This window comes from Papio anubis, chromosome 10 (genome assembly GCF_008728515.1).
Source record: "Papio anubis isolate 15944 chromosome 10, Panubis1.0, whole genome shotgun sequence".
In the NCBI taxonomy this organism is placed as follows: domain Eukaryota; kingdom Metazoa; phylum Chordata; class Mammalia; order Primates; family Cercopithecidae; genus Papio; species Papio anubis.
Window position 1 is genome coordinate 56,604,208 of NC_044985.1, and position 12,603 is coordinate 56,616,810.

General features: G+C 41.1%; 1 protein-coding gene across 4 annotated transcripts in view; it reads left to right on the top strand.

The window, feature by feature from the left end:
* RAPGEF4 (Rap guanine nucleotide exchange factor 4) overlaps positions 1–12,603 on the top strand; it is a 307,950-nt gene that overhangs the window by 175,515 nt on the left and 119,832 nt on the right. For all 4 annotated transcript variants that reach the window (XM_003907614.3, XM_009182453.2, XM_003907616.5 and 1 more), the window contains one exon: positions 2,308–2,327. In XM_003907614.3, the coding sequence (XP_003907663.1) occupies positions 2,308–2,327 (20 nt within the window). The remainder of the gene's footprint in view (positions 1–2,307; positions 2,328–12,603) is intronic.

A 12,603-nucleotide genomic window follows, 5' to 3' on the forward strand; every position in this document is an offset into this window, starting at 1 on the left:
TAGGGCAGAGATGACCCCTTGGTCTAGCCTAGGCCTGATTTCCCCAAGTCATTTTTTACTTTTTATTATGAAGAATTTCAAACATACAGAAGTAGAGAGAATGGTACAGTTAACACCCTTATTTTCATCACTTCGTTTAACTGATGTCAATATTTTAGTACTTCAATATATTTCTTAGTAGTAAATTAATATGCATTTTAATATTATTTTTGCCATATTCTCCTAATCACAATCACATATACATGTCACTCCAAATTCATCACCAGGCATTTTTGAAAATAAGGACTTTTTCATGTATAACCAGAACACCATAATTACACCTAAGAACTGGCATGATTTTCCACCACCCAATCCATATTCAAATGTTCCCAACCGAATGTCTTTATTGCTGATTGCTCAAACTGGACTTCAGTCAAGGACCATGCCATCTGGTGTTTATGTCTTAAACGTCAAATTTTAATGTTGGACAGTCTCCTTCCCTCCTTTCTCCTGATCATATCACTCTGCTCCTTGAAACCTTTCAGTGATCGTCCGTTGCCTGCCATGGAAGATGAAATTCCAAGACTATTAATGTCTTAACCCAACTGTCAAGTTCCTGCGCGGCCTCAAATCACCTTTTCAGTGTCATTTCTCTACAGATACTCTAATTTCCAGTTATTCATATATGGTGATTTGTGCAACTGTGTATTTATCTTATTGAACCTGCTAGAAAGTAAGCTTCTGTTATATCCCATAACCTCATACAATCAACCCTAGTTCTTTCAGATGGATGATGGATGGGTGGATGGATGAATGGATGATTTGGGATGAGTTTCAGAGTGCCGACCTGAGGCCATCCTTCCTCTTTCTGACAGAGCTGGGAAGTGATAGCAAGCCTATTAATACTCTCTATTTCAGAGAATAGTTCTTCTCTGCCTCTTTCCTGACTGCATTTTTATGTCTTGCGCGGTCCCAGGTGTGGATCAAAGCTTCAATTAGAGAATGTTTCCAAAGTCTCTTTCATCTTCACCCCTCCTGCATTCTGTACTACTGCCTACTAGGATGAACGCTCAGGTTTTTTTGTTTTTTCGTTTTTGTCTTTGTTTTGTTTTTTTGAGTCAGGGTCTCACTCTGTCACCCAGGCTGGAGTTCAATGGCATGATCTTTGCTCACTATAGCCTTAACCTCCCTTGTTCAGGCGGTCCTCCCACTTTAGAACTCCCAAGTAGCTACAGCCATGCACCACCATGCCTAGCGAATTTTTTGTAGAGACAGGTTTCGCCATGTTGGCCAGGCTGCTCCTGAGCTTCTGGGCTCAAGAGATCCACCTGCTTCAGCCTCCCAAAGTGCTGGGACTACAGGGGTGAGCCACTGTGTCCAGCCGGCACTCAGTTCTTTTAGTGCTGATACTGTAAATCCTGTGTAGCCCCTTGTATAAAAGCAAAATGTCCTGTTTACTCAGAATTTGGATTTACTGTATTTTTTTTGTTGCAAACCACCTCATACTGCTCTACTAGTTTGAAGATAGGTGCAAGCCACATGTAAAAATGACCTATGCTTCTGTCTCCTCTATATAAGGTCACTTGTGCCTGCTGTACTGGAGGCATTAAGCTCTGCTGGGGCAGTGAACCTCCCAGTGTGGCCACCCTTACCATGTCAGTCAGGGGAGAAGCCTGAAGGAGGTGAAAAGGAATAGGACTGCCTGTAGTAGATACTCATGAAATGTTTGTAAATCAATGACAAATGAGCAAATGGATGAGTCATTAGCCTTCAGCTAAGAACACTGAGATACCCCTGGAAACAGCCTCTGCCATGCTCAGACTTGACTTGGAGATGGCCGGAGTTTGCTTTGCTCACAATGGAAGTTGTTTTCCAATGTCTTTCATGTGCTACTTGCCCCAGCTTCAAATCACTAGAGCCGAGTGGGGTGGTTTGCAAAGTAAAATCACAGCATGTGAAACTTAAGAGTTGATGTGCCTATCCAAAATTCCAAGTGTTCTGGTGCCGAAATCAGTGGAATTGGTTGCTTTCATGGTGAGAATGAATCCGTGATGAGTGTTTACCTCTGTGAAAGTAAAGCATATGGTAGAAGCAAAATAAGCCTGGATTTTGGTGTCTGGGCACATGGCCCTGCTCCTGATTCACTGATTTATTTAAGCAGCATTATGTAAGTTTTTATATTTCTAAGCAGCATTATATAAGTTTTCATGGAAATGCAAATTGAAAACACTGAAATTTTACTTGGTTTGGTTCAGCAAAATTTCAATTCCACTTTACTGGTTGATTATACAATTCATGGCCTCTCTCTGTCTCTTTTTCCTCCTTTAGGGATTCCTGACAAGGAGAACGTGAGTAGCTACTCTCTGTGCCTATCTTCTAAAAATTGTTAAAAGGTAAAAAATATTCATGGTAACCCTACCAGCAAAGAGAGCTCTTGACCCACATTCAACAGAGCAATAAATATTTTTCTAATCTCATTCTGGCATCTTTGGCAAGTCACTTTGAAATAGAAAGGGCAGAAGGTTGATTGCTCTGACATGGTCGTCACATGTCCCTGATTTTAACCAGTCTGAAGAAAGGTTATTCTAGGGGGCAAATGCTACAGTTACTAAGTGTTTTCTTTTTCCCATGATGCATATATGGCAGTCAAACAAATCATTAGCCTAATAGCATATAGAAAACTAGTTGTTTTTCCTTAGCAGGAATACAAACGATGAAATTCAGGGTCAGTTGATGAATTTGTCTAATTATATCCAAGTGCACTAGTGTTAACATTTCTTTTTGGAAACTGAAAATAATTAATTGCTATAATTGTTTCTGTAAAACTGTATTCTTTCTGTAAAAGAGTAGAAGGTTTAGGACAAAGATTTCACGAAGAAATAGCAAGCATTCCAAGAGTGGTCATGGTTTAGTGGCATACCTTTGCATGCAAATAATAATAATATTCTTTCTATTAACTGACATCTAAATTTAGACAACAACATGGAAGGGTTAATGATAGGAGTATGCAGTGATTGATTGGAAGCAGTGCTTGGTTGACTTTCAGATGTGTCACCTTATAATTGTATCCTTTGCTGTACCCAAGTGGCAATGTTACAGGATTGTCACCCTTGCCTTTCTCTGCGTTCAGTCCTGTGTCTGTGGGAAGATATACTCTCTGAATTCAATTTAGATTATTTCCATATCCCTTCTCAGATATCAGGCTCTGGCTTTCTTTAGCTCCTCCTCCTTTTCATAGTGTTGGTTTTAAAAGGACTGGTTGGGAATTCTAGCCCACTGCTATAGCACTACAAACTTGGGGGGTGGGGGTTGTTTTTTGCTTTTTGTTTTTTTGTGATGGAGTCTCGCTCTGCCGCCCAGGCTGGAGTGCAGAGGTGCAATCTCAGCTCACTGCAACATCTGCCTCCCGGATTCAAGTGATTCTCCTGCTTCAGCCTCCCGAATAGCTGGGATTACAGGCATGCGCCACCACACCCAGCCGATTTTGTAGTTTTAGTAGAGATGGGGTTTCACCATGTTGGCCAGGCTGGTCTTCAGCTCCCGACCTCAAGTGATCCATCAGCCTGGGCCTCCCAAAGTGCTGGGATTACAGGCATGAGCCACCACACCTGGCCAAACTTGGGTTTAAGACCTAGCAGTGTCACTTCAAATGTCACACCAAAATTTACTTCGTTTGGTCCAGCGAAGGATTTCAGCTCCTAACTGTGTGGTCTTGCCCAAGCTACTTGGTTTGTCTAAACATCCTCATCTCCTCTTTAAAATGTGGATGTTACCTTAAAAGGAAATTGTGAATATTGAATGAGATAATCTGTGGAGAAGGCACAGACAAGGAGAGTAGGTAGGCTCAGTAAAGGTTGGGACTATTATTGTGGTTAGTATTTTCTCAAGTCTTGTATCATTTTCTAGCTACTCTTCACCTCTGAAAAATGTCCTACCCTTTAATAAAGTAACTGTCCTTTTGCCTTTTATGGCTGCCCCTTCTTCAGTGAACCTTGCCATTGATATTTAGTCATAAAAAATATCTTTGTATGTTGAGTCAAGCTCTAGATAATCAGGCTCATAAAGGTTCTAAAGCAACAAACTGATCTTGCCAGCATTTTGGACATGGATGTCCCAAATTATCCATCCTACAACAAATAATACACAAATCATTTGCCAAATAAAGAAGACAGAAAGGCCTTGTACTTCCTCATCAAGAGACTATCAGTGATGTGGGGAGCTCACACAGAACATCCCAGCCCTGGGAGGGCTGAAATGTTCTAGGCTTCAAAAGGAAGCGCCGTTGCTCTTGGGCACCCAGTGACCTTTAGGCAGGCTCTCCCTGCAGTGGAACAACAGGCACAGGGCTCTAAGCAGAGGGTCTAACAGCTGTCATCATGTAGCTCACTTTGTGACAAAATAGGAATTTAAAGTTTGCAGAACAATGAGCTTGTCAGATACAATGAACGGTTAGCATGTTGTTCTGAAAGATTTGGGGAACTGGCCAGGCCATCTCCCTAATACTAGTGTAGTATACGCTTATTTGTATTTGTCCAGGCTATTGTAGGTCACATTCTCTAACAAACAGAGAAGCACACTTTAATTCTCTATTAGCAAGTAGAGTAGATGGATCATCACCATGTGTTATTAGGAAAGCTCTCCAATGCCATCAGTCAAAGTACAGCAAATGAAATGAAAGACGTTCATGAGCAGAGTTGAAGCGCTAGAAAGATAAAAAGGAGCCTGAGAGTCTTAAAGTGGTGTTAATTGAAAATGTTTCTTTTGGAGGAGACAAGTTGTGTTATGATGATTTCTTTTATCCTTTAGCTTCTTTAACTACATTTTGGGCAATATTATATTCCGCTTATATTTCAAAACAATAATAATATGCCTGTGGACAGAAATAAAAGCATTTAGACTATTGTTTCAGTGTCCAAACAGATTATTTGTAGAAAAAAAAAATTCTCCAGCTTCTCCTCATTTTGTTAATCACCATGTTTAACTGTTTTTTGTTTTGTTTTGTTTTGAGACAGAGTCTCTGTTGCCCAGGCTGGAATGCAGTGGCACAATCTCGGCTCACTGCAAGCTCTGCCTCTCGGGTTCACGCCATTCTCCTGTCTCAGCCTCCCGACTAGCTGGGACTACAGGCGCCCACCACCACGCCCGGCTAATTTTTTGTATTTTTAGTAGAGACGGGGTTTCACCATGTTAGCCAGGATGGTCTTGATCTCCTAACCTCGTGATCCGCCCGCCTTGGCCTCCCAAAGTCCTGGGATTACAGGCGTTAGCCACTGCGCCCAGCCACCGTGTTTAACTTTTAATCAAATATGCACACATCAACAAGTGCTGTTTGTGGCTGCCTTGCCAGCTACATTTTCTTCTCAGACTCAGGCTTACCTTGCACAAAAATAAATTCCTTTTCATATATTGCACCTTTGTAGAAACAAATGGATGGGCAGCTACTTGCTGGATTGTTTTGTCTACTATTCATTATAATTGATAAAGACATTTAATGTTAGATGACACAGGACCCTGGAACCTGTAAAATATCAAGAAAAATGTTAGAAAAACAACTACACAGCCAGGACACATAGTGAGACTCTATCTGCACACACACACACACACACACACACACACACACACACACACACACACTGAATGTGGTGGTGCACACCTGTAGTCCTAGGAGGATCAGTTGAGCCTGGGAAGTTGAGGCTACACTGAGCCATAAATGTATCACTACACTCTATCCTGGGCAACAGAAGTGAGAAGAAAGAAACAGAAAGAGAGAAAGAGAGAAAGAGAAGGAAGAGAAGGAAGGAAGGAAAGGAAGGAAGGAAGGAAAGAGGAAGGGGAAGGGAGAGAAAGGAGGGAGGGAAGGAAGGAAGGAGGGGGAGGGGTGGGGGGACAGAGGGAGGGAAGGGAGGAAGGAAGGAAGGGAAAGAAAGGAGGGAGGGAGGGAGGGAAGGAGGGAAGGCAGGCAGGAAGGAGGGAAGGAGGAAAGAAGAAAGGAAGGAAGGAAAACCATGGAGCCAATAAAACCAGTTGATTATTTTGATAGGGTTGTGATTGTTAAAGGAATTCTCTTTGATCTATTAAAGTTGTATTTGTTTCTGTCTTTTATATGTGCTATATTTGACTGATCATGTTTAACACTGAAGTTAAAAATCACAGTGATAAGAAAGCTTGAATGCTGAATGCTGAATATTACGGTTGCCCTTTGAAATAATGACCCTGTCTTTAATTTTTGGCTACTTATGCAGATTTTGTTGCTTATTGTACTCCATACTTCTGAAAGGGCAACTGCTATGGGGTTTCCTAGTTTTAGAAGGTAATACTTCACTTCATTGTGGAAGGAGCCAGAGAAGTAGACTCACAGAGATATTACAACATAATCTCATTTCCTGATTTATAAACATCTTGTTTCCCAGAGGATCATCTGGGGTCCTCATTTTGTGTATGTGTGTATGTGTGGTTTTGTTTTGTTTTGTTTTTTGAGACGGAATCTCAATCTATCGCCAGGCTGGAGTGCAATGGTATGATCTTGGCTCACTGCAACCTCTGCCTCCTGGGTTCAAGTGACTCTCCTGCCTCAGCCTCCTGAGTAGCTGGGACTACAGGTGCGCGCCACCATACCCAGCTAATTTTTGTATTTTTAGTAGAGACAGGGTTTCACCATGTTGGCCAGGATGGTCGCCATCTGTTGACCTCGTGATCTGCCGACTCAGCCTCTCAAAGTGCTGGGATTACAGGCGTGAGCTACCGCGCCCAGCCCGAGGTCCTCATTTTTTAGGCAGTTACAGTATTGATAGTATGGTTAATAAGCTTTTTGCTAAATACTGAAGAATGCTTTCTCACTATAAATGACTATCAACGTGGAGCTCAAAATTGTTCCCCAAATGCTAGAATAATTCGTGCTAGTAATTAGTAATGACCCAGTCTGGAGATCATCTCAAACCACTTGGCAAGTCTCATCTTAAAGATTACTTAAAGCAGGAGTTTCTCAAACTTTAAAAACTATGGGTCATTTATATGAAGAATAAGTTTTAGAAATTATTATAAAGATGTAAGGTTTCAAATGGCAACTAGTAAGGAAATAACTTTCACAGTTTGTGGAAATTCTCATTAAGGGAAGGGCAGTAGAATAATAACAACCTTTTGACTGCAAGGGTCAAAAGGTTAGAAATTTGGGGAATTTTTAGGGAATATAATAACATTTATTTCTCTTTATTGTTGCTCTTTTTTAAGGTTAGAGAGAACAAATTAGAATATTTTCCACCTATTATATGACAACATTTTATCACTACAGACTGGCCATGACAATGAAATTCTGGGCCAGGTAAAGAAATAAGAAATTGTGTATCCTCATACAAACTTAAAATATTAAAAATTCAGATAATTGATGGCTCACACCAGTAATCCCAGCTTGAGAGGCTGAGGCAAAAGGATGACTTAAGCCCAGGAGTTGAGGCTGCAGTGAGCTAGAATTGCACCACTGCACTCCAGCCTGGCTGACAGAGTGAGACCTAGTCTCTAAAAACAAAAAAAAAAAAGAAAAGAAAAAACCCAACAATCAGAGATAATCCCATAAGGCTGTATAAACCCTTTCAACTCCACCTTTCGAAGACCAACAGAATTCAAACTGTTTTCTGTGGAACACAGTTTTTAAAACCCTGCTTTACAACATGATTGATCCAGGCCGAGCCTATGAAGACACCTTGGCCAGGGTCACCAGTGTACCCCTGGCAGCTGTGTCCCTCTGCTCTAGGGTACCAGTGGCCTCACTAGTGCCATTACCATTCTGAAACTCACGTGTAACTGGCCAGGGTACAAAACTCTAATAGGAGAGCGAAACCACAAAATGCTGAAGCTTTGAAAATCTTGAGCCAGCTTGTCCTGATTTTGAAGGACACATTGCTTATCACCCAAACGAAGATTAGATTAGCAGTGCTGCTGGCCCAATCCTGTGAGCTGTGTAGTGTGTAAATACTCCTTTCGTTAGCTGGCCTATTAGAAAGCATAGCCCCCAAGAGGACTTATTTTGCCCCACCTCCTAGAAAACACCGTGACTTCATGTCGAAGGTGCCAAGGACATCTTCAGTTCTCCAGTCTCTGAGGAAATGTTTGTTTTTGTACTTGTAAGTTATGCATTTTATGGGGCAGACTGTCCGTGCTGAATTTCTTTCTGCTTTTTATTCCATCTGTTCCTCAACTCTTGCAAAAGCTAGCCATACCATCTCTCTCTCTAGCTTCTGCAGTGGTAAGCCGATTGCATTTTTAGGATGACGTGTTGTCATCCATCTAAATGGTAAATAGGAAATGTAGGTAATACTCTAGAACTCTGATCCTTTTATTGTCAGTTAGGCTGTGTGTTAATTGCATTTGAATGCCCTCGACATTGTTCCTAGGACCTGCTTGCCATGAGTTTGTTGGTGAAAGAAGATGTATTGGGGTGTATTGGGGCCATGGTTCATTGCTATATTTTAGAATTATTTTTGTAATACTATGTATTACATTTTGTGATTGTTTTAATATTCTATGTTTGGTTTCTTTGTAATTTTTTAAATCTCTCTTATGAAATGGAACTTTTTAATGCTGTTGTCATGCTGACGATTTTCTAGAGTTGCAGCTGAGATATACTGCACGGCCCTGTTTTGAAAATGTTCCCTCCATCTTTTCAGTCATCAGAATTTGACTTGGCAAGCTATCCCAGATAACCTGTGTAATGTTTGATAGTTTAATAATAGTAATAATGTTAAAATAAATGAGTTTCTCTTTGGCCAAAAGCTTCTTCTTGCTCTCACTTAAAACATTGCATGGCCTTGAGATGCAGCTCAGAATTGTTCCACTGTCGGTGGGGAGGGAGGAGTGTGATGTCATGTTATTAGTAATGTACACAGCTGCTGCTTCCAAGCTGTGGGAGAGTATATTGCTGTCTTCAGTAATATTTTCTCCTGTACTGAAGGCAGTTATCATCATCACCAGTTACTTTGGGCTGCTAGCATGTTATCTCAATTAACCGTGAGAATAAAATAGCTAGTATCACTTAATGTTTGATGTGTTTGAATTTTTATTGTTCTCGTTTTGAGAAACTGAGAACAAATTATTTGCAAAATATGTCTTATGGTTAGGAGAGAAAATTGAATGTTCTCAGATTGGATAAACTAATCTAGTGTTGACATGTCATTTAGGGTTTAGATTCTCTTCTACCAAAAATTCTGTGTCAGGCAGCCTCCCTGAGTCCACAGATATTAAATATTCTGTAGTTACCGTCTTTACCTTTAGATGACAAGACGTTGAAGATAGATGACAGATAAATGCACATATATATACACATCCACATAATATATATAGATACATACATATGTATTTGTACGTGTATAAATGTGGATATAACAATTTCAGTTCTTTAAAATTTTCAGAAAAGAAAATGGTCAAATCACCTTTACTAATATGGTCCAGAATTGTTCAGAATTCCTATTACCAGTTTTTATAAATGTCGAAATCCTTTTTAGTTTAATTTAGTTTTCTATTTCCCTTCAGCCAAAGAATGACTCAGAAACACCCATGGAATATACCACTGCTTGCTTGAAAACCTTTAATTTAATGAACACTTATTGATCAATCTCCAGCCTTCATATAGGACTATGAAAATATGGCGCTGCAGCCTAGATAGAAGCGCACGTGAACAAATAAGAATAGTGAAGTATTGGGGGTGCTCATGTCGTCAGGGTAGCATGGCCTCAGGACGGGGATTTAGGAGCTCCTAGGGTTTCAGTTAAACTCTCAGCTCTGCCAGTTTCTAGCAAATGAACATGAACAAGTTACTTAACTGCCTTACTCATTTGTTTCCTCATCTACAGAAGGAGAATAATAGTAGTGTCTTGCCCAGGGAGGTGTTCAAGAGTATTAATGAGATAATGTATGCCAAGGACTTAGCCAGTGCTGGCCTCTAGTATCTGCTTTGTGGAGACACATAGTGGGACTGTGAAGTTCTTGTTAAGAAGAAGGGAAGGGGTTCAAAGTACCCCACAGAGGAGGCAGTGTCTGGGTGGTTGCTACCCAGGGGAAAGGAAAACGATATGCCAGGCTGAGAGCATTGCATGAACAAAGGAAGAGTACCCGAATCTTCTCTTTTGAATTATTTTAGGCACTCTTCTTTCTAAGGATCCCTTTCAAAGTATAAAAACCTGGTTTCCAAGCCACAGGCATTCCAGTGTCCCAACAAAACACCTTCCTCACCCCTCCTCAAAGAGCTTGATCTATTTTGAGTCTGGAGGGGGCATTAGTTTGAGTTTCCCCCTATTTGTACTTCTCAAAATCATGCCTTCTTTTTTATTTATTTTTTTTATTTATTTATTTTTTTTTTTTTTGAGACGGAGTCTCGCTCTGTAGCCCAGGCCGGAGTGCAGTGGCCGGATCTCAGCTCACTGCAAGCTCCACCTCCCGGGTTCACGCCATTCTCCGGCCTCAGCCTCCCGAGTAGCTGGGACTACAGGCGCCCGCCACCTCGCCCGGCTAGTTTTTTGTATTTCTTAATAGAGACGGGGTTTCACCATGTTAGCCAGGATGGTCTCGATCTCCTGACCTCGTGATCCGCCCGTCTCGGCCTCCCAAAGTGCTGGGATTACAGGCTTGAGCCACCGCGCCCGGCATGCCTTCTTTTTTAAAATGACAGAACTAGATTGAGTTTGGAGGCTATTGTTCACTCTGACCTCCAGCTCCTTTTCCATTATAATTACCCAGTCAATACTCCTTCATTTCTGTTGTTCTCTTTGTTTGCCCCCCTCTTTTGAATGAATTACTTTGCAAAGCTTTCTATTGAATTTTGCCCTCTTTTTCCTTTTCTGTTTGTCAAGGTCATTTTAAATTTCAAACTAGCTCTCCTAACTGCCAACCACCCCCACTCAATTGGGTATCATTGTTAAATTTGATAAGAATGTTTTTGATTTGATTCCATATTCAAGGCATTAATAAGCATGTTAAATTTAGCAGCATTCAGCCCAGTACCTAAGCCTGTGGAATTCAATTTGTTTGTGCTAATTTATTTGCATACATGATTTATGATCACCCCATCCAGACATAAAAGAAACTTGGGAAAGCATACCATGAAAATTCTGGGTAGAACAAGGGCTAAGTCATTGAATTCACTTCTGTCATGCTTTTCACTCAATTGTAGTTTGAGGGAAAAGGAAGACAATAATTTTCTTTCTGTCTCCAAAGACATTAGTATGACGGGGTTCAATACTCATTCACTGTTACAATCCGTGTCCCCAGAAGCGCATGTTTGTCAGTTTCCATCCCTGACACTTAATAGCCAGTGACACTGAACAAGTCACTCATTTCCAGGAGCTTCAGTTCCCTCACTGGTATAATGGTGATCTGACTTACCACAATAAAAGGATTAGTAAGATCAAGCCAGGCTGGGGCGGGGATGGACAGGTGGGAGGGGATTCCAAAACTTGACACTGATCTCAAATAGAAAACGTAGTTTACATGGAGCGTAATTCTAGACAAGATCACATGCTGTTTCTATAGCCTCAGTCCCAGGATATTTTTCTAGCTTGGGGCACTCTCTGAGGCAGGCCTGTAGGTTCTGGTGTAAGTGGAGATTGGGCCTGGAAAGCCTTAGAGAGGTCCTCTTGCATCCTGTTAGCACTTGGTTCACTTCTCAGTTCTGGGAAGACTTTAGGACAACAAATGGAAAGTCATTCATCTTACTGTCCTTATAACTTGGCTCAGACAGGAGAATCAGAAATTCCCAAGTCACACCAAGTGCTCCTCTGGTGCTGTAATTTGATAGCCCAATCCCAAACAAAGTGAGGAAGCCACACCCAAACCTTCCTCCAAAGTTAACCACAAAGATGAACCGGAATAGAGAGTGAGAGCAGGAACACAAAGATAAGCTGGAGAAGGCAGCTGGCTTGTTTGGGGCACAGCGGAGAGTCATGGATGTTATCACAGCAGCCCACCCAGGACCTGCTAGTTTTAGGGTATGTGAGATTTTTTAAATCTTACATTTAACCAATTCTCCTTTTATAAGTGTCAAAGCATTGCAGTGTACAGCTGCCTAGTAAAAGGATTTGTAACATAGATGCATAAATGGTTCTGTCATTCAATAATATAGTCTCTTAAGTAACAGGTAATGCTTCCCTGTCCCCTTCCCACCCCTCCTCACACCCCCCCACTCCCCACCTCCACCCCCATGCGCCCACCCTCAGCTTTCTATTTTGTGTGTGTTTTTCTTCCTTTTTCTCAATTTGGTGTCTGGCATATTCAGAAAAACACGTGAGCTCCCTCTGGTGGTCATTCCCATGTTCATGCATGTCTAACCTTCAAGTTTTAGTTACATGGCACAAAATGTTTGGATGAAAAGTGGAAATATTAGTAGTAAATGTTATTTTCATTTGTAAGATTCCTAGTACTTGGAAACCACCGAAATAACCAGCTCATTCACTCATTCATCCATTCATATGTGCACATATATAGTCTTCCATTCTCACATATTGTAGATATTTGACTTTGCTAAATGCAGCATAGTCTGGTCTGCAAGTCAGTACAGAATAATTGAGTTCCAGTCCTGTAAGTTAAACAAATTTTCTCAAGGAATGGGTCTATTAATCAGCAAGTTTTTATGGAATGCTA